Raw genomic sequence first — 22,869 nt, forward strand, 5'->3', positions numbered from 1 at the left:
TTTGTGTAAATCTACATAAATGCACGAATGCCCTTTATTGCTAGCATGGAGAGTTGCAATGCATCTTGTGATTTTTCTATCCGGCAATAATAGGGGCAACTATTGTAGTCATTCGGATTGTTTCCCCGATTCCACTTGCCAATATTCTTGAGTTCCAGAGACGTGCTGGTTTTGCCGTTGTGCAATCGTAAAAGGAATGTATTCATCATATATAACATTAACTATATAATAGTTTTAAAACAATCTATAGACATCCGTAAACAATAAGTCAAGATGCCGCGAATATTTTAACCGGAACCTTTCTTATATTATTGATACTGTCGATTCTTGAACTAGAGCACACAACATTGGTCCTTCCAACCGCGCGACGGTTGATTTTTTCCCTACACAAACAGAACAGTACCAGTCAACTTCTTGTCACTGTCTTTCAGTCATAAATCTGTGGGGTACTTGACAAAAAAGTGGTCAGTGACTCCACTACCATGCGCTAGCAAATTGTATTTACAATGTCTACAGTCAAGGGGCGACGTCCACCAGAGCACAACACGGGTCCTGGACGATCCAGACGTACAATCAATTATTTATCCCGAACAATTTCTTACAGAGTCGGATACAGCTGGAACAAAGGTGGAAGACTAAAGGAGCTGAGGATAAGGTGAACGAACAGATTACGGAACTCATAATTAGGCTTATTCTACACCATCATAATCAGAGAGATCCCTTCGTGCTTAATGTCTGTTATTTCCAGGCACCTGGCGCGGAAGTTTCTTCACATATGGAGGATTAATACTTTTGGGCGAGTTCATCCATGGAAAGCCAGGTACAACTCCCCGTCTGTTAAGGGATGTAACTGCAAATAGCTGAAAACTATAACTGGTATATTTGTTTTTAACGTATTTAGTAACACACCAAGTTATGTTGACCAATTCCAGAGCTTACCATAACCAAAGGGTAATTAAGAAAGCATTCGGTGGTTGGAGGGATGAATGGTGGACATCCAGAAGAGAGTGGAGTCTCTCAATTCGGGCAGAGTGCCATTTTAGGTTAGTGCAACCTCTGCCATATCCTCTCCTAAATACAATGCTAGTTGGATCTCGTTTGGTACCACGCTGATCAGCTAATGTTATTTTTTATGTTTTAGGTATTACCTGTACAGTCAGTCATTCCATTGCTGGCAGAAGTTTGTCTCTGTGGAAAAGGATAAGAAGAAAATACTTCAAAAGGCTGCATGCTTTGGTACGGAAAGAAAATGCTTATAGTTAGAACAGTTTTTTGGGGGGTGACAGGTACCTCTCCAACTGAGCAATTCTCTCACAGCAGTTGTTATCCTTGTGTTCCAGATGAAAGGCGGCGTATGCGCGCTGCCTTGGATTGCTGGGAAGTGTACCTAGAGATGAGGCAAACGAAGCGTAGGATGTTGGAATCAGCTCTCCAGTTTGAGAGACTTGCATCTCTTCGGTGAGGCATTGACTCACACATTTTATAAGATAACAACCAACTACAATGCACAATACAATATTCTGATGATATCTTATCATATGTTTACCATGGTACAGTTCAACATGGACTTTGTGGCAGTCTGGATTGCAGCGTCGATACAACGATTGCATTCTGGAGGACAGTGCACTGCAGCACTGGGCTCTGACTCTACAGAGCAGGGTAGGGAACATTTGAGATATTTTGATTGTGGTCTATATCAATATGTTGATAGAGAATTCTTACTCTTGCTTGTTTGTCTTACAATTTAGGCATGGCTTCAATGGAGAGAAATGTTTGTAGCTGTCTGCTCTCAGAGAGAGAGGGAGTCCAAGGCTTCACTTCATTACATTCATGGGCTTCAGCGGAAAGCTCTTGGTAGCTGGATAGGTTATGTTCACCACCGCCAAGCTAAAGGGAAGCCACAAGGTATCACATTTATATTTTGTCAATCCACAGTCATATTTCTCACTTACGCACATAAAGATTATGGTGAAATGCATATTAGAGGTGTTTGTTCAGCCAGCAACTGAAAGGATATTACTGACACAAACACTAATGTTGCTTTTCAGTAGTTTTGTTCTTGATTTGTGATGTTGAATGTTCCTAGCAGGGGCTGTGCATGCCTTGCACCTCAGGCTGGCCAGGAGAAGTTGGAATAAGTGGCACGATAGATACCAGCTGAAACAGAGAGAAGAGGACCAATTGCAATCTGCTTACCACCTGGCACAGCTCAGCCTGCAGTGCATGGCATTTGGACGCTGGAAAATGTGTATCCTCACTCCCTTTACTCACTCACTAAAACTGTGCAAATGTCACTTAAACCTAATTAAGTTTCTTTGAAGTGGTTTTTATTTCTTAGCTAATGTGTAGATGTGGAATTGGGTGTGCAAAAGGCTGAAAGAGAAATTGCCGCAAACCAACATTATCATCATCATCTGTTGGTAAGAAGGAGAATCACGTCTTTGACTTTGCATATGTACCACTGTATTTTCATATGACAGCACTTTCCTTCTCTGATCGGCTCTTGTCTGCAGCATGCAGGGCTCAGAAGGCTCAAAATGAATGTCACGTTTCGCAAAACACATCAGCTTAACAAGAATGTTGCTCTGCTGCATTTTCATCACACTGTAAGTAAAGAGAGTGTTTTCTCATAGTATTCTCTCAATGTCTCCAAAGATGTCCAACTTTATTTTAATTCACATATTCATGTGTTTGTTGTTTTTATCCCATAGGTAACATATCGTTACTGGAAGTTATGGCATGTTTCCCTTGAGGAGGCTGAGAACAGGAAACTACAGCCACAAATGGAGATTGCCGTGACACACCACAGGTGCCTCTTTATCTTTGCCTTTATAAAGTAGTATATAGTATATCACAATTTATCATTTTCCTGGACACCTACTAAATGCTAAGAGTGGCAGCTAATAAGCTATCAAGTGTGTGTGATATTTGGCCAGGTTAAAAAATTGTTGTGTTCAGGGGTATGCATTATAAGTATAGCTATAATTTTGTTTTAATTTCTTCTTTTTTTTCTTTTTTTTACAGTAATTTAGTCATCAGAAAATGCATACACCTATGGAGAGAACAACTTGCTGAGTGCAGGGCCATGCAGGTACCGTATTTATGATTGAACACACGCATATACTCACACGCATTTGTATATTTAACTCCCTGTGGTTTGTGTTCTCCTCTTGAGTGTAGAAGCTGGAACGCTGTGCTGACGCCAGGTTTGCTGGCCATATCTTGCCTCGGTGCCTCAACTCCTGGGTGGGATTTACTCTTCAGAGGAAACTGAAAAGAGCAAGGAGGGGGCGCGCAGAGCTCCACAATCAGTCAGTCACTCACAAGCTTCAACATTAATATCACAGCTACCCTCACAATCTCAGTGTTTGTCTTTTATGATGTCAATGTGTTTACATGATCACCCAAGGCAGCGGCAGTGCAACTGGGCCTTGTACACATGGTGGAGTCATTCAGAAGAGAGAAAGCAGCAGAGGCTGTCTGAGAGGATGGTAGATAAAGCAACATATTTCCGATACTGCATATAGATCAGCAAATCGTCCGCAAAAATTAGTTGTTTTTCAAAGTTATACCAAGTCGACACACACTAGCAGCAATCATTGAAAGATAACTTGTTTCCTTTGTGTGCTCCAGGCTGTTCTGCATGCTGAGCGGACACGTGTGCAGGACACCTGGATCTACTGGAGAAAACAAACGTGTCAGAGACAAGAGGAGAGGGAGAAACAGAAGCTCTCTGACACACACTACGCACACACGTTGCTCCACAAGACGCTGAACGAGTGGAAGGACAATGTCACAGATATCATCGACCGGTACGTTGGACAACTCCTCAGACGCTAACTTTGTTTTTTTTACTCGTGTGTTTGTCTTTGTACAGTATGTTTGGTTGTACAGTATGTTTGGTTATGTCCAACAGGAGAAACAGGGAGGGGCAGGCTGATTATCTTGGGGACCTTTGCTGTATGAGAAGAGCCATGAGTGGCTGGAGCATGGTATTGTAGATTCATTTAGTTGCCTTTAAAAGTAAATATCTTGGGAAACTTTTTATCTTGAGCAATCTTTTTTTCTATTCCCACGTTGCTTAGTATGTCCAGTACAAAAAGGAGAAGATCCACAAGGGGGAGCACATTGATCATTACTATGAAAACAAACTCCTAAAACACACCCTGCATGCCTGGAAGGTATGGTAAAGCATAGTCAAACCATAGCTTGTGTACAGTGTATCACCACACCAGATTCATCAAGTTGTCCTTGACTCTTAGTATGTGTGTGGGATGTGCATGAATCCTTCTCTTCTCACCCCCAGGATCACCAGCACCAGGCCCAGGAGGCCTTTGCCCATGTAGAGGACCGCTACAGTATGCAGCAGCAGCACTCTCTAAGGTAACCACCTCGAGGGGTCAGCTTACCTGTTTTGTAAACACCTCTGAGGCAATAATATTATCTACAAATCAGGTCACTGATTATGGTTGCACCTGGAGGTTGTCACAGTATTTGACTTTTTTTATGGAAGGTTTATTTCCACATGATGTTTGGAGTTTTTTCCACATTTGTTTATTTAAAAACCAAACCTTTGCCTTGTCTCCACAGGAGGCTTCTGGGTGTGTGGAGGATGAATGCGGTCCTCTCAGCTGAGATGAGGAGGAAAGAACAGAGAGCAGAAAGGCACTTTCAGCTCTCCCTGCAGATCAAGGTATAAACGTTGTTTTTATGAGTGACCTAACAAACCCTTCAATGCTGTTTGTCACCAGTACAGCTACAACCACTCCTCAGGGTCATTTCCTACGTCTGTGTACCATTCCCTAAGGTGCTGTTGGCATGGAGACGATTCACTTCAGGCACTGTGTCAAAGCGTCACCAGCAGAGGGAGGCATTGAACCAGGCTTCAAGTCACATGGATCTCTGTAAGGACACAATTAACTGCCAACCAGTTTAAGAGTGTAATTCCGGTTTATTTTTAGTCAGTTAAAGATTGATCATTTACAGATTTTTTGTTGTTCTTGTGTGTCACCAGTGTGTCTGCAGCGGACTGTCAAGAGATGGAGGGCACGAAGAAGAGAGGTTTTGGAGGAGAGGACTGGCATGGAGAAGGCCAGAGAACACCTTCAGTCTACGCTTCTTTGCAAAGCTTTTAGAGTGTGGAGTGCACACCACCAACAACAGCAGTGCAATAAGGTTCAAACATTCTGTTCACCTCCAGTCTGTCATAGAGGCATCTTTGTGCTCTGCGGTCTGGTACTTTTTACTGAATGTGTTTTAATGTATGTGATCGTGCTTTTAAGGGTCTGAAACAGAGAGGAACCTTACTGCTGAGACAGAAGACAATCAAGCACTTCTTTGAGTGCTGGAAAGTTGCGGTAAGTATGTCAAATATTTCTGTGAGTCTTTCAATATATTTTTGAAAGCTTGAAGGCATTCCGAATCGAACTTCATTGTTGTGATAAGTGGAAAATATACTTCTTATTGGATTTAGTTTTTACCATTCTTGAAAAATCCAAAAGGGCTTCACATTTTCTCACAGATCCCTGGGATTCAACTCCTATCTGAGATGCAGTGAAGTCAGTTGTTCTGTTGTTGTCAGTCCCTGGGATTCATGGTGAACTAATGACCCGTCTTTTCTTCCCTCCACAGCTGCAGGGCAGAAAGAGAGAGACTGAGCAGACAGAGCTGGCCCTCTGGCACTGGTCCCTTAGTCTGCAGGCCAAGGTCACACCTGCACATACTTAACTGTCAGCTATTGACACTTTCACTGAAACATGCTGCTTTCTGTGTGATGTAGGAATGCACACCTGGCAGCAGTGCAGCTCTCCTTTACATATTAAATCCATGTGTCGATTCACAATTTTTTCAATTTACAATTTATCAAATTTCGATTCAATATATGCTTACATTTGATTCCAGTTTGCTGTGTAGTGTTACTTGTTTCTATTTGACTGTGATAGTCAGTTGTGTTGAAGAAAAAAATCCTAATGCATCAAAACCTTGAAATTTATTGTTTTTCTTGCAGTTTAGTAAACTCATTGTAAAAAAAAATAAAAAAATAAAAAAAGATTTTTGAAATTTGTGAATCGCTAGGAGACTGAATCGCGATTCAAATGCGAATCGATTTTTCGTAGGAATCAATAGACGAGATGGAACTAAAACCCCTGTTGTCTCGGCCCCTCTGTAGGTGCTGGAGGCATGGAGACTGTGGGTGTCAGAGCAGCACAGGAAGCAGCAGAGACTGGCTACGGCAGTGCACTTCTACAGACACCAGCTGCTGAAGGAGGGAGTCACTAGCATCCTTACACACGCTGCTCACATGAGCAGCTTTCACAGCAGCATGGCACTGCACAGCCAGGAACAGGTGATACATATGTGGATTATGGATAATATATGTATGTCTACTGTCTGTATGCAGAACCAACCTCTTCAGGTCAACATGTGTCCTTCAGAACTCTCGTCGGCTCCAAGGGCTAGTGCTGCGTTGTGCCCTGAAATGGAAGCATCTGGCCCTGTGTAGTCCAAACAGGGTGCGACAGGTCAGGGCAGTGACCCAGAAAAAGAGCGTGACCTTTTGTCTACCTGCATGTGGCACCGAAGGCCCCTCACAAAGGGCTGAGCAAGAAGCAGGACTCCTCAACCAATTGTGAGTGGGTGCTGCTGCCATAGTGACGTGAGCTTTAATCGTGTATGTTTGGATACATTTAGTCATTTACATTTAGGAAAAAACGTCATTATGCACGGCCCGGATTCGAACTGGCAACCTTTTGATTAATAGCCTGATTCCCTAACCGCTCAGCCATCTGATACCTTTGTCTCATGGAGTCTGTCCCTGTGTGCAGGGTGGTGGCCCGTGCCTCCCGACTTCAGCCTCGGCGTCCCAGAGATCTACTAGACTCACCAGTCAAAGAGCTTTTACATAAAAGGTACATATCTTCATAAAGATGCCTCTGTACAGCCAACCACTGAATTATATTTTATGTGCCAATCTAAAACATGACATACAATGTAATATGCTTACATCATTATATAACATTCCTTTATGAATGTAATACCACACCAAATCTATGGTACCATGTAAATAGGGTCCCAGGCAACAACAGGTACTGTATCTCTAACTCCTTAAAACCTAGTACCCAAGGGCTGCTTACAGACACCAATGCTGCTTCAAACCAAGAGCTCCCAGAATACTTCCACGGAACAGCACACCAGGATGTTCTGTTACCCCCTTCCTCCTTCATGACCATCCACCATTCAACCACGGTAACTGCTCATTATTACTTGGTCATTGAATACCAGCTAACGTATTTTATTTTGGGTGATTTTATGGCGTCTCTTGTTTCAGATGAGGCAGGTCCACAGCTTCTGTCCCAGAGAGTCTCCTGTCATCCCATCATCTCCCCTAGGTAATCTTTAGTAGCTATAACAGTTTTGTTCTGTCATTTGGCCAAGAGAAAGGTGCAAGATGTAATGACACTATATGTCCATGCAGGTGTTTGTTTAAAAGGAAATGAGGAGGAGGAGGAGGAGTGCATCCAGTCAGAATGTGATCCAGCTTTATCTCTGAGCAGGGAGATGCTCAGCATTCGCCTGGACGTGCAGCGCTTCAAGCAAAATAAAAAGCAGCTCCAGTATGGATTCTCACACCTGCATGTGCCCATTTGTTTTATTATCATTAATAATTGGATTGATTTTGATTGTGCACGTATTCAGTATCATAAGCCACTAGCCCTGATGTGCGTGTGTGTACATGTATTCACACACTCTTAACCCTTTTTTGTGTGTAGGACTTGGCAAAGGCTGAAAGAGGTGTTGAAGAACTGGCTGCAGTCAAGTGAAGGTGAAGGAGAGACTAAGGAGAGGAATGACACAAGTCACGAGTTAGCAGAGGTGGGAGTCACGGTGAATACATGATGTATAATACACATTGATGATTAAACAAATACATAAAAAGATAATATTATGAAATGGGAGTTTGAAAAAGATAATTAGTTGTGTGTCAGATCATTTGTACCATACAATTTAGCTATGACTAATCAAGTTTGTAGTAGTGTAGCATAGCAAGTTCAGTCAATAAATACTCTTCATCTAGTTCAAGTATAAAATGGCACCGTAGCTTAATCCCCACCATTCATCACATTTTGTTGTTATATCATGAAAGATTTACATTTAGTCATTTAGCAGACGCTCTTATCCAGAGAGACTTACAGTAAGTACAGGGACATTCCCCCCGAGGCAAGTAGGGTGAAGTGCCTTGCCCAAGGACACAAAGTCATTTGGCACGGCCGGGAATTGACCTGGCAACCTTCAGATTACTAGCCCGATTCAAAAGATACATTCTTTTGTTCCCAGCTTGAGGAGCGTATCAGAAGATTATCCGATGAAGTGACGGAGCAGAAGCCAGTGATGCGTCTTCACGCTGCCAGGGTCCACAACATTGAGTGTGTCCTCCTCAGCTCTGGACATGCCTCTCTCAGCAGGACACCAGAACACAGAGCCACTGATCAACCCTCTGTGCTCACCAGATAACACACACAAACACTAGACTGCAGTGGAATGTCTGTAGCTAACACACAAAACACACTGGATTGGAATCGATACATGTCAATAGTTTGTAATGCAAGAGCATGATAGTGTCATTATAGGGAGATTGAATAAAATATTTATTACGATTTTAACCTTTTTAGTTGTGTTAGTGTTACTTATTTCAGCAGTTGTAAACAAGTACATTTTAATGATGTTCTAAAACAAATGCCTCAAACAGACCATTGTATAAACCACAGTAGGAATACATGTGCAAAACAGTTTAGATGTGGTTGGTTACTGTAACAGCTGGTAGGAAATTGTTTCCATATGTGTGCAAAGTTGCTTTCAGCCTACTATTCTTGACTCTTGCACAATACTGTTGTTTCAACTTGCTTCAACACTGCGTCGCTCGTGGCTGCGACAATACTGTTAACTGACATGCTGAAGTATTCAAACGGATTTGATATCAGAAAAAAGCATCTGTCCCTGTTATGTAAAACTGACGGTGTTTATGTCTTTGTTGGACGGTAATATCCTTAATAAGTGACCATCATGCGGGCAGTTCTTGTCATTCTTATCAGTTTCATCTGTTTCCACTTCAGTTTGGGTAAGTGTTTTAAGAGTTGAGTATCAATGTTTACCCATTAAACTGATGTATTTATCTAAAGTGACAAAAGGATAAACAAACACAGAAGCTCTATTTACATAAACATTCATAACGAACAATCATCTTTTTAACTGTTCGGAAAGCATTTTGGGACTGGCCTTTTTATTTCTGTTACTTGTCCTGATTTTTAAGGATGTATTTATTCCCAGGTGTTTGACTGTTTTATTGAAGAAACCACAGCTAGCATCTACCAGGCAGCTAATCCAAGTTATGTTCTTACTCCTGACAAATGAATGGATATTTGTGGCGGTGTCAGTTGGTCACTGAGTTTCCACTTGGGCTTTCTGGGTCACAGCTAAGAAGATGCGGTGGTGCACCGTGTCCGACCCAGAGCACAGGAAGTGTGCGGAGCTGGCCAAAGCACTGGTCGCAGTGTTACCTCCTGCTGCTGTGGCAGCCTTTGCCAGGCTCTCCTGTGTGCGTGCTTACAGCACTACTGACTGCATCAACAAGATCAGGGTGAGACCGTAGAAGTTGCATCATTGCTGACCTTTATCTTACTTAACACAACATTTATCAATCCATTCTGTTTGGGTACGGGGCTCATGTGTTTTTTTTCCCCCTATAGGCAAATCGTGCTGACGTGGTTACGTTAGATGCAGGAGAGGTTTACACTGCTGTGAAGCAGTTTGGTCTGACTGCCATTGCCAAGGAGATCTACAATGAAGGTAGGTAATCAAGATAGTAATTCCTCATGGTTCTTCCTGTAGTCCTTTGTTTCAGCATGTATATCATGAACATCATCACAGTGCTTCCCTCTGCCCTGTGTTTCACAAGGTGGCTGTATTCTGGCGGTGGCGGTGGTGAGAAACAGGACCCTAGACCTGCGCTCCCTACAGGGCCACAGGAGCTGTCACAGTGGAGCCCGCTGGACAGCGGGCTGGAGTCTGCCACTGGGCTTCCTGCTGTCTCGTAACTACCTAACCTGGGCTGAGGACCAACCGCTGAGCCAGGGTAAAGAGACCTATTAACATGAAGGAGAGCAGGAAATTTTGACCGGGCAACAATAGAGCTTTCTTGTTAGGATTGGTATAGGAGAGAATGAAGTTAGATTTTGAGATGATTCAGTGACGTCAGGAACTCATCTCATCCTTTCCTCAGCTGTCAGTGCCTTTTTCAGTGCCAGCTGTGTCCCTGGGGCAGCTGGCATGGCACCCGCCCTGTGTGCCCTCTGTCAGGGGGAGAAGTCTTACATTCGCCATCGTAACTACCACTGTGAGACTTCCCATAGTGAACCCTTCTATAACAGCCAGGGAGCACTCAGGTCAGATGGAAGGGGCATTACTAAAAACGTTACCTATAGTATTACACGTAACACCAGTATATGTGGACCATAAGATTGCAAACATTTCAGGCATACTGTTGACTGCAGGGAAGGTACAAACAGTACCAACCAAAACTTCTGAATCCTTTCTAGATGTTTGAAGACAGGAGCAGGGGATGTTGCTTTTGTTGAGCACACTGCTCTGGAAAGTATTGATGGTAAGTTGACTTTTTGTCATTGTTTGGTGCATTTTGAGTCATTCAAACTCTTACAACTCTCATGACTGGACTAAAATCTTCCTAAAAAGATCTAATAAAACTGTCTTGTGTCCGTCATGTCTTTCCTTTGATAGAGAGTGATAAGAAGGATTTCAGCTTGCTGTGTACAGATGGCACTCAGGCTCCACTGAGTCAGTTCAGGATCTGCAACCTGGGTCGCGGTCCAGGAGGAAGTGTGGTCACACGATTAAACAATCGGAAGACTGCCCGCAAGTTCCTGGTGGCAACACAGGTAACAATGTTTTCATTACTTCCTCAGCCAATAAAGGATCTGAGAAACAGTTATGTCCGGCCGAATATAAATTATGTGGACCCATATTTGGCACCATCACATATGTGTCTGTCTTATATCTATATCTGTTGCTGAGAAAATAATCTTTGTCAGATGGCCTTTGGCCAACGGGGAAGAGAGAAGCAGCGCTTTCAGCTATTTGAGTCAGCTCCCTTCGGTTCTAGTGATCTGCTTTTCAAGGATGTGACACAGAAACTGGCTATTCTGCCAGATGACAAGGACATAAGTCAGGTACTGGGTCTGGATTATGTTGCTCTCCTCAAAGGCCTTGGACATGAAGGTATGTCTCCACTCAAATGTACTCATAATTGCCTAGTATGCTGGTAGTTTAGAATGACTATCAAAAGGTCTAACTGTGTGTGTGTTTGTCTGTGTGTGTGTGTGTGTGTGTGTGAAGGTAGCTCACTGGAGGACAGTGTTGTGCGTTGGTGCTGTATCAGCAATGCAGAGCAGGCAAAATGTGAGAAATGGGCCCTCAGTATAAAGTCAGACCCATTGGTGTGTGTCAGAGCTGTCTCAATGAGTGACTGTGTAGAGAAGATCAAGGTAAGTTGCATTTTTACAGGACAGCTCACTAACCATAGCCTTTAATCAAAGACAAAGATATATAATGCTTTCTCATATAAGATTTAAAAAAAAACACCACACTTTCAGAGAGATGAAGTGGATGCTGTCTCGCTGGATGCCACACATGCCTTTATTGCTGGAAAATGTGGCCTTGTTCCGGTTGTAACAGAATTTTACGGTTTGATCCTAATCTTAACTTTCTGGTGAATTGATATACTTTACACTCCATCACAGGAGGGAGCATTCTTTCTGCATAGCTGACTTATTACATTCAACAAGTAATGCAATCATAATCAGAAGTAGCTTCTTATCATTAATGCTTTAATCATTTAACTGCTTGTGTGTATCTGCCTTTCTTAGGGACAACATGTGTTCCTTCTGAGGGAGGACCTGATGGAACGGTCCACTTAGAGACAGATGGTGAGCTGATATGATACAGGCATGAACATGGCATATTTATTTTTATTTTTCATTTATTTGTTTATTTGTCAGGGACAATGCAGCGCACATTATTACATACCTAAATAATGTTGTAGATGTGTTGCATAAAATGTTTTTAGCCAATAGGCTAATTTGCAACCCCAGTCCCTGGTCAGGCCTTTCTAAAAAGTTAAGCGAATAAAATGTACTGCATAGTGTGAGTTACACAATCATGCAGCAGATGCAATATATTAGTATATACAGTATCCAAATTTCACAGATTCATAACCACATTACACACAACAGCACAGCACATCACGTAACAACACAATACATTACAACAGGGACGTAACAACACAATACATTACAACAGGGACAACAGAGTGTCTGCATGTGTGTGCTCCTGTATTTATGGACCTGACTCAGTGGCTACATGTTTGGTTTTCTTTCAGCCAATGTTTCACCTTTCTATTAAATGCATAGTAATATTATATACTACATAGATGTGATAATATTCCACTACAGTATGCATAAATACTTAAAGTACTATGACTGTACATTTCCTGTTTTGAGCTGTTCTCTGTTTCCCCCAGTGTTACCGCCTGTGTTGGGGGTGGCAGTAGTGAAACGCTCCAGCAGAAGTGTTTCCTTTGGGACCCTTGGAGGCCGACGCTCCTGCCATGGCCATATGTACAGTCCTGCTGGCTGGATGCTTCCCTACCAGTACCACCTGAGCCTGGAGCACAACAGTACATCCACATGCGACCCTACAAAAGGTATTGTTCCTGACTGGAGGTCTCTTGACAAACCTACTCTATTTAGCTCTATGGCCTCATGTAGTATGCGTATGTCTTGTACGACTTCCGTCTGAAATAACAAAGCTCTGCTCATTGACTAGAATGGTAAAACCCAGTAGAAAAGTGGACAGATTGTTTTTGCACACACTCTATATGGTGACATTCCATCCTCTGTGTTCTCTTAAAGTGTACAGTGAAGTGTTCTGGAAGGGGTGCCTCCCTGGCTCCCAGGGCAATCTGTGTAAAGTGTGCATGGGTGGCACAGTGGAGGCTGCCACCAAACGTTGCGCAGACAATCACAATGAACGCTACTATGGAAATATGGGGGCTTTAAGGTGACTGTATGTTTTCAGTTCAGTAAAAAGATAGAATTGTTCAATTTATATGCTTCACAAAATCTTACCCTTTATATTACCCTCACTGTTTTGCAGGTGCCTGGTTGGAGATGCCAGTGGCAAAAGCTACGGAGATGTGGCTTTCCTTGAGCAGCACAACCTGGAGACAAATATCCTAAGTGAGATACGAATACTCCCACACACATGCTCTTATGTATATAAACTATTACTCATGTACAAGAGACCAGAGGTGTAGATATAGTATATTCTGGTCTTTCCCCTCTGTTACATGGTCATGTTTTCTGTGTTGTAGTTTTCTTTTGTCCTGTTGTGCCCTAGGTCTGAGCACCAGTGGTTGGGCAGAGGGGTGGTTGCCCTGGGACTTTGAGCTTCTGTGTGGGGATGGCCGTCGTGCTCCTTTGTCAGAATGGGAGAGTTGTAATTTAGGAACCATCCCTCCCAATATTATTATGACTCGTCCTGTGCTCACTGCCCGTGTGTATGATTTCCTCATGAAGTCACAGGTCAGGGACTAATTGTTATTTCTTTATAATCTTCTTTGTCACATTTCTTTGTGTGGTTGTCTGAGAGATCATTTTTTCTTTTTACAATTATGAATCATTGTTTTATCTATTCAAAATTATTCTAATATTTCCTCTCCCCATAGGAGACTCTGGCAGCCAACCAGGGTACTGAGTTCAGACTCTTTCAGTCTGAGCAGTATGGAGAAAGTGACCTGCTTTTCAAAGATGCTACAAAGTGCCTGGTCCACACCAGTCATCTGGACTATCGCACTATCCTTGGGGAGGACTTTTACAGACAAGCAGAGACTGTATTCAACTGCACACATTCTGGTGAGACCTTTTACTTGTCACTGTACATAGGCTATTTGTATATCACATTTTCTTTGTTACAATGTCATATACATTAATATGTGTATGTTAATACACCTAATGTACCCCTCTCTTACAGACATTTTGGAATTTTGCAACCAGGACATCTGCAGCATTTTCTGAGGCAGAAGAAAGAAAACATGAGAGTGATGGGGAGGACGTGGAGGCCAATAAAGGCTGATACCTGTGTCTGGATTTGATTTTTTTTAAATTACATGTATCTACGGTTACAATCGTCTTTTACAATTCAGGTCTATTCATGCGGTTTCGCAGATTTGTTTAACTCAAGGAGATTGATGTACTCGTATTAATGACGGTCTCCGCTATTGTGGCAGCATATCTTGGTGCTAATATTTACGATTGTCCTGCGTTCTTTTATGCTTGTGGTTTTTAGCAGTCCTGACTTTTGAGGGAGGGGCATATCGGGAGGATGTTGTTGTTGGAACTAGTGTGTTCTTCATTCAATTGTCCGCCTAGAACAAAAACCGGAACGCATATTGTTTATGAAACTAACTGGCACGATACCGTCTCATCATTAATGTCAAGGTAATAATTAAATTAATTAACCGGTAGTTCACTTTGACTTGTACATTTCACTGCGTATAGGCTTTGACACTACTCTACTAAAATGGAAGCTATCGATAGTTATTGGAGCTTTGCCTTTTACCGAGTATTTACTAGACTCTAGCCAGGTGTTCTGTCGATTTTTTCTACCTCCGTGTCAAATTAGTTAGGCTAGCCCTGGAAGGACAATTCGACAGGGACTTTAAGATAATGTTATAACACCGGGTAAACCGCTCAAAACCAGGGACATGTTAAATGTTACTTACAGATAACATAAGGTAACCACATTTACTGCAGACAGTACAATAACGTTGCCTTGCATCTTGTTAGCTAGCCTACTTTTCCAAAGCCTTGTTATACAGTCTTTCTTATCAATCCTGGTCCTGGAGACCCTCTGCCCCAGCCCTGCATGTTACATCTGGGTCTACATGATGTAGGGTCGTCTTCAAGGTCTGCAGAAACCTGATTATGACCAGTTCATTTGAGTAAGGTGTGTTGGAAGACATCAAAACATCAAAAACATGCAGGTCAGGGGGTCATAAGGAATTGAGAAGGGCTGAGGAAAAGTGTCACAATACATTTTCAAAACATTGTGTACATTTCAATACAATTTTCTCTGATACATGAACAAAGCAGGTTTTGTTGTCTTGACACAGATGTGGATGCTATGGAGGCCAGTCACCCTGTGTTCGGCACCTGGGATGCGGGCGTTGTCTTTTCCTGCTGGGGTGCAGAGCTTTGTGCCTGCCAGTAGTACCATTGATGATCATGTTCTGAAGCAGCTGCAAGCTTTTGTGTCACGTTCTACACGCCTCTTCGTCATTACTGGTGCTGGTCTCTCAACAGAATCTGGCATTCCAGACTATCGTTCAGAGGGCGTGGGTCTGTACGCCCGCACAGACAGACGCCCGATGCAACATGCAGAGTTTGTCCGTAGTGCCAAGTCTCGGCAACGTTACTGGGCTAGGAACTATGTGGGCTGGCCACATTTCTCATCACACAAGCCAAACTCTGCACACTTGGCTCTAAGGCAGTGGGAAGAAAGGGGCAAATTGCACTGGCTGGTCACTCAGAATGTGGATGCCCTACACTCTAAGGCAGGGCACAAAAGACTTACTGAACTCCATGGATGTACACACAGGTGGGAGAGACCTAAAAAAGCCTATACATGCATACACACAAATGCATAGGATGCGTTATTAGTCTTTCTGTATGCTTTATCCTAGGGTGGTGTGCCTTGGCTGTGGCGCTGTCTCTCCCAGAGAGGAGCTTCAAAAGCGTTTTGGAACATTGAACCCCGAGTGGGGAGCGAAAGCAGGTGGTGTCGCACCAGACGGGGATGTTTTTCTGGAGGATGAGCAGGTCCTCCACTTCAGAGTGCCTTCTTGTGAGGGCTGTGGAGGGATTCTAAAGCCAGAGGTTACATTTTTTGGGGATTCCGTCAACAGAACAACAGTGGAATTTGTACATAATAGACTGTCTGAATCGGATGCAGTACTGGTTGCTGGATCCTCTTTGCAGGTAGGGCAGGCAAAGTTGCTAAAATGCTGATGACAAGGCTAACAGTGAAGCAATAATTATGCGTTAACTATTAGATTACAAACATAACAGGTGTGCCACATTTTTTCCAGGTGTATTCCGGGTACAGATTTCTTTTAGCAGCCAATGATATGAAGATCCCAGTGGCCATTGTGAACATTGGTTCTACCAGGGCTGATCATCTGGCGGAGCTACGATTGAGTGCACGCTGTGGGGAGGTGCTGTCTATCATCTTGCCCCTCTGACCTCACCATGGAACCAGAAATGGGCTCACTACGAGTTGAATTCACTCCTTGAGCTTGGAATAACTTCTCAACAGGTGCTTTTACTCTACCTCTTTCTACAATGCAAACAGCCTCAGGACAATAGGATGAATTGAATGAATCTTACTCATTTGTAAAGAAAACATAAGTCACCAGGAATCTTTGTATTGTCTTGAGGAACTGTAGCTGTAATACAGTTAAATAATGTAATGTTTTTTGGTTGAAACATGAGTTAAATAAATTTAGCAGTGGGAAATCTTTGTTTAAGGTTAATTCATTAAAGTGGACATTGTGTCCCTCTAACATTTTATTTTTCACATGCTGTTTATTCATGAGTGCTACTCCCAATAGATCTTCCTCTTTCATTTAGTATAAGGCGATGACTAGTTGAAATCCATTTGCATATACTTATGTTTTGTATCTAAAAGATTCATTTGGGTAGAGCTTTGTTTTACAGTAATCAAAGTGTCACTGAGGGTAAGGTGGCAGTGGTTTTGGAAATATTAAGTCCAGAGAACACAGTCTGCTGCTGAAATCTTTCTTGAAGCCTTGAAGTCCAGTCATCCAGGACTGACAAAGTATCTGCCTCCAGGGCCTCTGGTGAGCTAAAGGAGTAAAGGCAACACTGGTGAGACTCTGTGCTAACCTGCCAAGTTGCAAGAGCTTTGGTCACCACTAGTGGGGTCATAGTCAAGCAATTCTCAAAGCTTTCATTTTGATCAAACCAGTAAGTAACTGGGTAACCCAATAGAATCCCAAAGAGGGTGCATAGATTCCATGTCTCAGAAAGGTCCCCAATAAAGAGAGGAGTCTTAACCTCTGAAACTTGTCTAATATCTTTCAGAAAAGTAAGCAAAGTCTGTATCATCTTTTCCAAATCTCCCTCCCGTAAATCCGTGATAACAGATGGCTGGTCCAGCGAGTGACGCACGTCAATAACAGCCACAGTCCTCTTTGTGAACTTTTCTAAATGATCTATTGTTAAAGATGGATTAACAATTAGGTTATTTCCATTAATGTCCAATGTTATGAGAGATTTAGATACGAGTTGTTCTGACTGTAGTGAAGTAAGATAACTTTGGATCTGATCAGCCAGAACGGAGTTAGCGTCATACAGCAGTGCAGGCTTCAGACCTGTGTTAACAGCCATGACTCCAGCAGCCAGGTCCAAACTCCGAGCGATTGAGAGCGATTTCTTTCCAACACGCAGCCATTTTTGAGCAGCAGCGACAAAACGATTCTGTGTGGCCATAGTATTTTAGCGGCACTGGCTCATCAATAAATTTGCTTCAGCTCTACGACATGTTTCCAATCCGTGGACTTCAGGACTTGTTAAAATAGCCATGGGTGTCACATCGACCGTCTTCCGGTTCACAAATATTGGTTCCAGTTTACGAATCCTCAGGTTCGACGTAAAGAATGATAGTAAGTATTATTGAATTAACTTGTTAACTATATTAAATCGCAGTATTAACAGTAAGCCCAACATTTCAGTTTCCAGAAAATATTTAATAAGTGTTAACAAATAATATTGTCATTGAACAAATATCCTGTCCCTTGTGGCTCCCGTTTGGTCCATGACACCTAAACAAGAATAGAGAGGTTAATTGAACATTCTAGAAACGCATCAACATTATCAATACGTCTGATAATTCTAAATCATGTAATTTATTTACATCAACAGCTACATTATCTATAAAGCATTAAGTCTACTGACCCTTTCACACTGCCCATGGTCTCCATCATTACGTGACAGGTTGTGGAGACATCAGGTCAAAATCTGACAAGTTTCTGGCGACCCACACACCAGCTGCAAATATTCCCAAATTTACCAGTAGGTTCCTACAGAAAGACAAATATGGTAGTTGGTTATATCTGGATTAAAACAACGAACTCATTTAAGTTGATACATTTTCATTACACTATCGTATGTAGCCTATCTGCATTCTGCAACAGCAGATCAAATTCAACAATGCTTTTATTGGACTGCATCATCATCCAATAAAATCAAGTATTAACTAATTTGTATTAACGCATGTAGAACTGGCAACACATTCAAGCAGATCAATATTTAATGTCGTTGGACATTGTAAAAATACATTACACATTTGATTGGATCAAGACTGAAAACACATTTTAGATTTACATTTCTGATGTAGACGGATACTGTTGTCTGGCTAGAAAACCTCAATCCCGGTGTGCACAATTGCTACTATTGTGTAACACTATGTAGTCTAGCTGTTACAAGCTAATTACTTGTCACACTAACGAACCAATAGTTGAATAAATCGCTCAGTGGCTATGTGTAAATGCATCACTAAGATAGCGATAGCTGTCTACTCTAGACTCTTGTACAGAGAAAGGGCGAATGAAAGGCATGCTTTCCAGAATCGCTTAACAACGCATCGCTGACATGGATACAGTACTCATAGCTAACTAGCTATGCTAGCTAGCATTTTCCGTCGCTAGTTCTTCACCTCAGCCATACTTGCTAAGATATGTTAACGAGAGGACGACAAAACGGCGTTACAGTAACACACCTTCTAAAATCGTTTCTATCAGTGGCAAAATGGCAAGCAGAGCGAATCCATTCTACAACACCAGATGGTCCCACAGCACCCTTTTTCCCAGCTCCACTCATCTTGAATGCCTGTGTTCTGTCTTCTGTGGCTTTTTGCTTTAGCATGCGGCAATTTTACAGTGGGAATGATTTAGATGTAACACCAGCCCTACCATTGACGGTCCGTGCATCATTTGCGTTCCATAACAAAACATGTCTGCTACACGGTACCGTCGGTTCTTGAAACTCTGTGAAGAATGGCCAAGGGACGAATCGAAGAAGGGCCGCGATTTAGGGACCGTTCTACGACAAAGAGTCGCCCATGCATTTCGTGAGGGTGAAAACACACAGGTAGAGTGCACATGCATGCACAGTCCCCAGCAAATTGTCTGTAATGACCTTGTTTCGAATAGATACAACATGCTAGCTAGCTATACTGACTAGTGTATTTGAGATGTGTTTGTACACTGACTGTTGTTGTTACAGATTTCGGACCCAGAAAAGTGTGATCAAATGTACGAAAGTTTGGCCCGGATTAACACCAATGTGTACAGAGAAAGAGTAAGTAAACCCACTTAAAGAAAGTTCACCTCGTGTATTACAGAATTGTTTAGGCTATTTTACACGAACACGAATTAACCATTAATTATGAAAATCTCTTTTTCTCCATTAACTCAGTTTCCTCGCATACGAGATACCAGCTTTACCGGTGTGACATTGGAAGAATGTAAAATGCTGTTAGCAACAGGTATGGACACAATTTCATTATTACTTGTGTAAGGTTCATATTTTTCGAGTCAATGATGTAGCTAGGATAAAGACTGTTGCCATGTAATTCATTAAGATCCCATCTGAAATCTCCAGTCATGTCCACTTTTTTGTACCTTGGATGGGGTATGGGAATTGAAACTATCAAGTTTACTGTCAGCAACTTTAAACTACTCCTTTTACAGGAAGCATGCAGCAAATGGACGAGGAGAAGAAGGGATTATGGAAAACACTGATGGAGCGATTCTCTTCAAAGGCGCCAGAAGATAGTCCGGATAAACCTGAGAAATAATGTTACATATTTGCATTTGCCTCTTCCTGTAGAAATAAAGCACCTCTTATTATATTTAATAAGGTTGTGATATATATAGGTACTACAGTTAACATTGTAAAATCCAAAAGGTAAAGTGGTTCCTCTTTACTAATGTAAAATCTTTTGATAAGGGGTCCAAAAATAAGTACAAAACTAATGTAAACAACCATATTTTTCATTAGAATTACAAAGGTACTCAATACAGTTATAGAACAGTCAACCAAAATAAGATGAGGACTTTCAAAGCAAAAATTAGATGTATAGCAACCAGTGCAAAATATTTTTATTTTATGTATAACTAGTTTAATGTTTCAACATCCAATAGATTTGTAAATACATCTTGCATCTCATAAGTATTCAGTGTTAATGTATAGTAAACATATGAATGAAGGATGCAATGGTAGTGGAATGTGTAGTAGAGAAGCAACTGAATACATTATATTTTCCATTGAATGTCCCTTTATTTGTATGTGGTGTCATGACTATAGGAGAAATTATATATTATTATAATTGAATTGTTAAGACAATGCAAATGAGAAAGAAGGATTTCTGAATTTTTAAGTGAAGCAAGTTTAAGGCATGTGTAGCACTATTCCTCTTTCTCCTCCTCAGGGTTGTCTCTCCATATGCAGTAGTTGAGTGCGGTGGCGAGACACAGCCAAGCTAGGTAGGGTGCCATGATCAGCGTGGCTGTGGAACTGATAGGATACCAGGACACCATGGTTGCTCCCACCGCTCCAGTGAGCATCACAATCTCTATGAGTGCCTGGAAGGGAGGGGGAATTATATCAAAACCCTTGCCGCAGTTTTAGTTGAGACCAGAAATGACCGTACAGTGTCATTTTCAGGGAAATATTAACCATGCAGATAAAGTTTTGTTAAATACCAGTTTTATTTTATGTGCTCCGAAGAAGATGGGTGTCCAGGCCCAGTTGAGAGCAAGTTGAAGTCCATACAGCCCCATTGGCACCATGGCATCCTCAGTAAAACCTCCTAGTTCCTTCCACACCAGGTAGGATCCATATCTAACATTTGAGAAATGTTTAGTTAATTACATCAGCCTTAGAAATACTTTAAGGGGTTACCTACGGTCAGGTGTTGCTGTAGCATGAGCGGTGGAGTGGGTGGGGCATGCTTGCCAGTGAGACTGAAGAAGGACAATATCACTCACCCCATGCCTGTGTAGAGAGTTGTCCACACTATTGGGAATGCAAAGTTGGGCGGGCGCCACCACGGCTTAATAAGAGTGGGAAACCAAGTTTTCACTTCTTTGCGTGTGACGAAGCCTCCATAGAGCCCTCCTAGATGTGGTAGGGCAGTCAGTCCTAGCATAGGCAGCCACATGTCTACAGGGAGAATATGGGGCATGTGACTTTAGAATTCACTAGAAACGTCATTAGCTTAGGCTATGTAAACGTTCGAAAAAAACGGGTTCGAAAACGTATTAATTCTACGTAACAATATCAGTTTCCAGTTTCGAATTTAAGTATTTTACTACAAAATTCGAATTTAAGTTTTAACTATTTCTCACAGTAACCGACAGACCTGTTTAGGAAAGAAAGGTTGTATTGTGAATATCCTACATTCAATGTCGAGAACACTGTACTGGAACTGGAAAAGGTAGCTATCTACTAACTAGACTGTAGAGCACACTAATTCACTCTTACCTGTCAGCCACCTAAGAGTTCAATATTGTTGGCACTTGTCTGACGCGCTCTTTCAGGATTGAGGATGGAGGTTTTCGCTCGTTTTGTAATGCTAAATCATGCTGCAACAGTCAGATGAAACTCTCCCTTTCTGGTTGGAGTTTCTTATCAGTCAAGGGAAGGTTTATACGAGGACACTCCCAGGGTTTGCCATAATGCTACAGGCAGGACGATTTTGTAAATAATTTGACCGTTTCATAACGACAGATATCATGTTGGATGGATTCAACGTTGCGCTAATTATGCGCCTATGTCGACCAACTGCGCACTTGTCTACAAATAAGATATAATGTAGCTTTAGCTGGCGACCATTTATCTCACGAACCAGTGGGCGGCAAAGTATTGTTTGAAAGAATATGTAATAGATTGTAAAAAAAAATAAGTAGGCTAGATAAACTAAACAAAAACGTAAAATCTAATTATAGGCTACCAGTTCTGGCGCATAGGTCTTTGTAGCCTATCTAATTTATTATCAAACCTGTCATACAAAGTGTAGATGCTATACCTTAATGACATAACCAATGGCAGTTTATGTTGGGTCCATGCTATACGTTTTCAATGCAATTTCAAAATGTGTATCTAATTTAAAAACGCTTGCACAGACAAATATTGGAGATTGAGTTGGAGCTATAGGCTATGAGCCAGGTATGCTACCACACAAACTACAATAATGAAGCAGGGGTTTTCATTTTTATAATGGATATGTTATTGTGTTAAGAAGGGTATTATGAAAACCATTTTATTATCATATTGGGATTATCTGCTCCTCCCACCTCATCATGCTTAGGCAAACAGTCACACCTTACATCTCGGTCCTCCAGCGTTCAACATCTTCTTGTCTCTCCACAAAACCTCGTTGTCTGTGAACTCTCACCCTGACGGTTGGGAAATGTCAAAGAGAGGCCCGTGCTGCAGTAGGGGGGCGGACAAAAAAAATCAGTTTATGGCTTTATTTGAACACAATTAGTCTAATTTTCCGTTCTTCTTAAACAAGTGCCATAACCCATGGACTATTATCAAAAACCGACCCGTGGGCTATCTGATCCCTCCAGCGCCACCGACAATTAATTTCCAGCCTTCACTATTCTCGGTAGTTTCGTATCACAATCCTTGTCAGACATGTGAGTAGCAAACC

At 42.0% G+C, this 22,869-nt stretch overlaps 7 protein-coding genes across 7 annotated transcripts; 4 read left to right on the forward strand and 3 right to left on the reverse strand.

Annotated features, from left to right (window-relative positions):
- The first annotated feature begins 506 nt into the window (after positions 1-506).
- Positions 507-8,658, forward strand: sfi1 (SFI1 centrin binding protein). The gene is made up of 31 exons (XM_067240105.1): positions 507-655; positions 749-820; positions 933-1,043; positions 1,142-1,236; positions 1,341-1,458; positions 1,557-1,659; positions 1,749-1,905; positions 2,087-2,248; positions 2,350-2,420; positions 2,514-2,606; positions 2,712-2,809; positions 3,025-3,091; positions 3,181-3,311; positions 3,410-3,491; positions 3,634-3,812; positions 3,917-3,992; positions 4,086-4,181; positions 4,307-4,383; positions 4,591-4,693; positions 4,808-4,904; positions 5,015-5,175; positions 5,283-5,357; positions 5,632-5,706; positions 6,170-6,346; positions 6,435-6,628; positions 6,825-6,908; positions 7,116-7,245; positions 7,328-7,388; positions 7,475-7,613; positions 7,770-7,872; positions 8,335-8,658. The coding sequence occupies exons 1-31, from the start codon at positions 507-509 to the stop codon at positions 8,509-8,511; spliced, it is 3,513 nt and encodes a 1,170-aa protein (XP_067096206.1). The 3' UTR covers positions 8,512-8,658.
- Positions 8,659-8,905: 247 nt separating this feature from the next.
- On the forward strand, positions 8,906-14,593 carry sxph (saxiphilin). Its single transcript, XM_067240993.1, has 17 exons — positions 8,906-9,115; positions 9,471-9,634; positions 9,744-9,843; positions 9,953-10,129; positions 10,277-10,439; positions 10,593-10,657; positions 10,792-10,949; positions 11,103-11,289; positions 11,407-11,555; positions 11,664-11,754; positions 11,937-11,996; positions 12,590-12,772; positions 12,981-13,128; positions 13,225-13,307; positions 13,468-13,652; positions 13,796-13,982; positions 14,101-14,593. The coding sequence occupies exons 1-17, from the start codon at positions 9,061-9,063 to the stop codon at positions 14,142-14,144; spliced, it is 2,199 nt and encodes a 732-aa protein (XP_067097094.1). The 5' UTR covers positions 8,906-9,060; the 3' UTR covers positions 14,145-14,593.
- A 165-nt stretch (positions 14,594-14,758) lies between these two features.
- On the forward strand, positions 14,759-16,649 carry sirt4 (sirtuin 4). The gene is made up of 3 exons (XM_067241109.1): positions 14,759-15,726; positions 15,812-16,106; positions 16,217-16,649. Exons 1-3 carry the CDS (start codon positions 15,209-15,211, stop codon positions 16,367-16,369), a joined length of 966 nt encoding a protein of 321 aa, XP_067097210.1. The 5' UTR covers positions 14,759-15,208; the 3' UTR covers positions 16,370-16,649.
- An 88-nt stretch (positions 16,650-16,737) lies between these two features.
- Positions 16,738-17,756, reverse strand: c1h1orf74 (chromosome 1 C1orf74 homolog). Its single transcript, XM_067241231.1, has one exon. It carries the CDS (start codon positions 17,637-17,639, stop codon positions 16,848-16,850), a length of 792 nt encoding a protein of 263 aa, XP_067097332.1. The 5' UTR covers positions 17,640-17,756; the 3' UTR covers positions 16,738-16,847.
- A 119-nt stretch (positions 17,757-17,875) lies between these two features.
- Positions 17,876-19,086, reverse strand: tomm6 (translocase of outer mitochondrial membrane 6 homolog (yeast)). Its single transcript, XM_067241600.1, has 3 exons — positions 18,928-19,086; positions 18,105-18,229; positions 17,876-17,971 (listed from the first exon to the last, which is right to left on the reverse strand). The coding sequence occupies exons 1-2, from the start codon at positions 19,071-19,073 to the stop codon at positions 18,133-18,135; spliced, it is 243 nt and encodes an 80-aa protein (XP_067097701.1). The 5' UTR covers positions 19,074-19,086; the 3' UTR covers positions 17,876-17,971; positions 18,105-18,132.
- uqcc2 (ubiquinol-cytochrome c reductase complex assembly factor 2) lies at positions 19,067-20,061 on the forward strand. Its single transcript, XM_067241489.1, has 4 exons — positions 19,067-19,298; positions 19,434-19,508; positions 19,626-19,695; positions 19,901-20,061. Exons 1-4 carry the CDS (start codon positions 19,161-19,163, stop codon positions 20,005-20,007), a joined length of 390 nt encoding a protein of 129 aa, XP_067097590.1. The 5' UTR covers positions 19,067-19,160; the 3' UTR covers positions 20,008-20,061.
- A 233-nt stretch (positions 20,062-20,294) lies between these two features.
- tspo (translocator protein) lies at positions 20,295-21,899 on the reverse strand. The gene is made up of 4 exons (XM_067241363.1): positions 21,696-21,899; positions 21,200-21,374; positions 20,915-21,053; positions 20,295-20,794 (listed from the first exon to the last, which is right to left on the reverse strand). The coding sequence occupies exons 2-4, from the start codon at positions 21,370-21,372 to the stop codon at positions 20,618-20,620; spliced, it is 489 nt and encodes a 162-aa protein (XP_067097464.1). The 5' UTR covers positions 21,373-21,374; positions 21,696-21,899; the 3' UTR covers positions 20,295-20,617.
- Positions 21,900-22,869: the final 970 nt, after the last annotated feature.

This window comes from Osmerus mordax, chromosome 1 (genome assembly GCF_038355195.1).
Source record: "Osmerus mordax isolate fOsmMor3 chromosome 1, fOsmMor3.pri, whole genome shotgun sequence".
In the NCBI taxonomy this organism is placed as follows: Eukaryota; Metazoa; Chordata; class Actinopteri; order Osmeriformes; family Osmeridae; genus Osmerus; species Osmerus mordax.

Coding starts and splice junctions, on each gene's coding strand:
- uqcc2 (XM_067241489.1), top strand. CDS start 19,161: ATGTCTGCTACACGGTACCGTCGGTTCTTGAAACTCTGTGAAGAATGG. Junction 19,299..19,433: donor GTGAGGGTGAAAACACACAG/GTAGAGTGCACA, acceptor TTGTTGTTACAG/ATTTCGGACCCAGAAAAGTG. Junction 19,509..19,625: donor CCAATGTGTACAGAGAAAGA/GTAAGTAAACCC, acceptor CCATTAACTCAG/TTTCCTCGCATACGAGATAC.
- sxph (XM_067240993.1), top strand. CDS start 9,061: ATGCGGGCAGTTCTTGTCATTCTTATCAGTTTCATCTGTTTCCACTTC. Junction 10,440..10,592: donor AACAGCCAGGGAGCACTCAG/GTCAGATGGAAG, acceptor AATCCTTTCTAG/ATGTTTGAAGACAGGAGCAG. Junction 10,950..11,102: donor AGTTCCTGGTGGCAACACAG/GTAACAATGTTT, acceptor AATCTTTGTCAG/ATGGCCTTTGGCCAACGGGG.
- c1h1orf74 (XM_067241231.1), bottom strand. CDS start 17,639: ATGGCCACACAGAATCGTTTTGTCGCTGCTGCTCAAAAATGGCTGCGT.
- tspo (XM_067241363.1), bottom strand. CDS start 21,372: ATGTGGCTGCCTATGCTAGGACTGACTGCCCTACCACATCTAGGAGGG. Junction 21,054..21,199: donor ACTCTCTACACAGGCATGGG/GTGAGTGATATT, acceptor CTCAAATGTTAG/ATATGGATCCTACCTGGTGT. Junction 20,795..20,914: donor GAGCACATAAAATAAAACTG/GTATTTAACAAA, acceptor CCTCCCTTCCAG/GCACTCATAGAGATTGTGAT.
- sfi1 (XM_067240105.1), top strand. CDS start 507: ATGTCTACAGTCAAGGGGCGACGTCCACCAGAGCACAACACGGGTCCT. Junction 2,810..3,024: donor ATTGCCGTGACACACCACAG/GTGCCTCTTTAT, acceptor TTTTTTTTACAG/TAATTTAGTCATCAGAAAAT. Junction 7,389..7,474: donor CATCCCATCATCTCCCCTAG/GTAATCTTTAGT, acceptor ATGTCCATGCAG/GTGTTTGTTTAAAAGGAAAT.
- sirt4 (XM_067241109.1), top strand. CDS start 15,209: ATGAACAAAGCAGGTTTTGTTGTCTTGACACAGATGTGGATGCTATGG. Junction 15,727..15,811: donor CTCCATGGATGTACACACAG/GTGGGAGAGACC, acceptor GCTTTATCCTAG/GGTGGTGTGCCTTGGCTGTG. Junction 16,107..16,216: donor TTGCTGGATCCTCTTTGCAG/GTAGGGCAGGCA, acceptor CATTTTTTCCAG/GTGTATTCCGGGTACAGATT.
- tomm6 (XM_067241600.1), bottom strand. CDS start 19,073: ATGCTAAAGCAAAAAGCCACAGAAGACAGAACACAGGCATTCAAGATG. Junction 18,230..18,927: donor GATAGAAACGATTTTAGAAG/GTGTGTTACTGT, acceptor GTCTTTCTGTAG/GAACCTACTGGTAAATTTGG.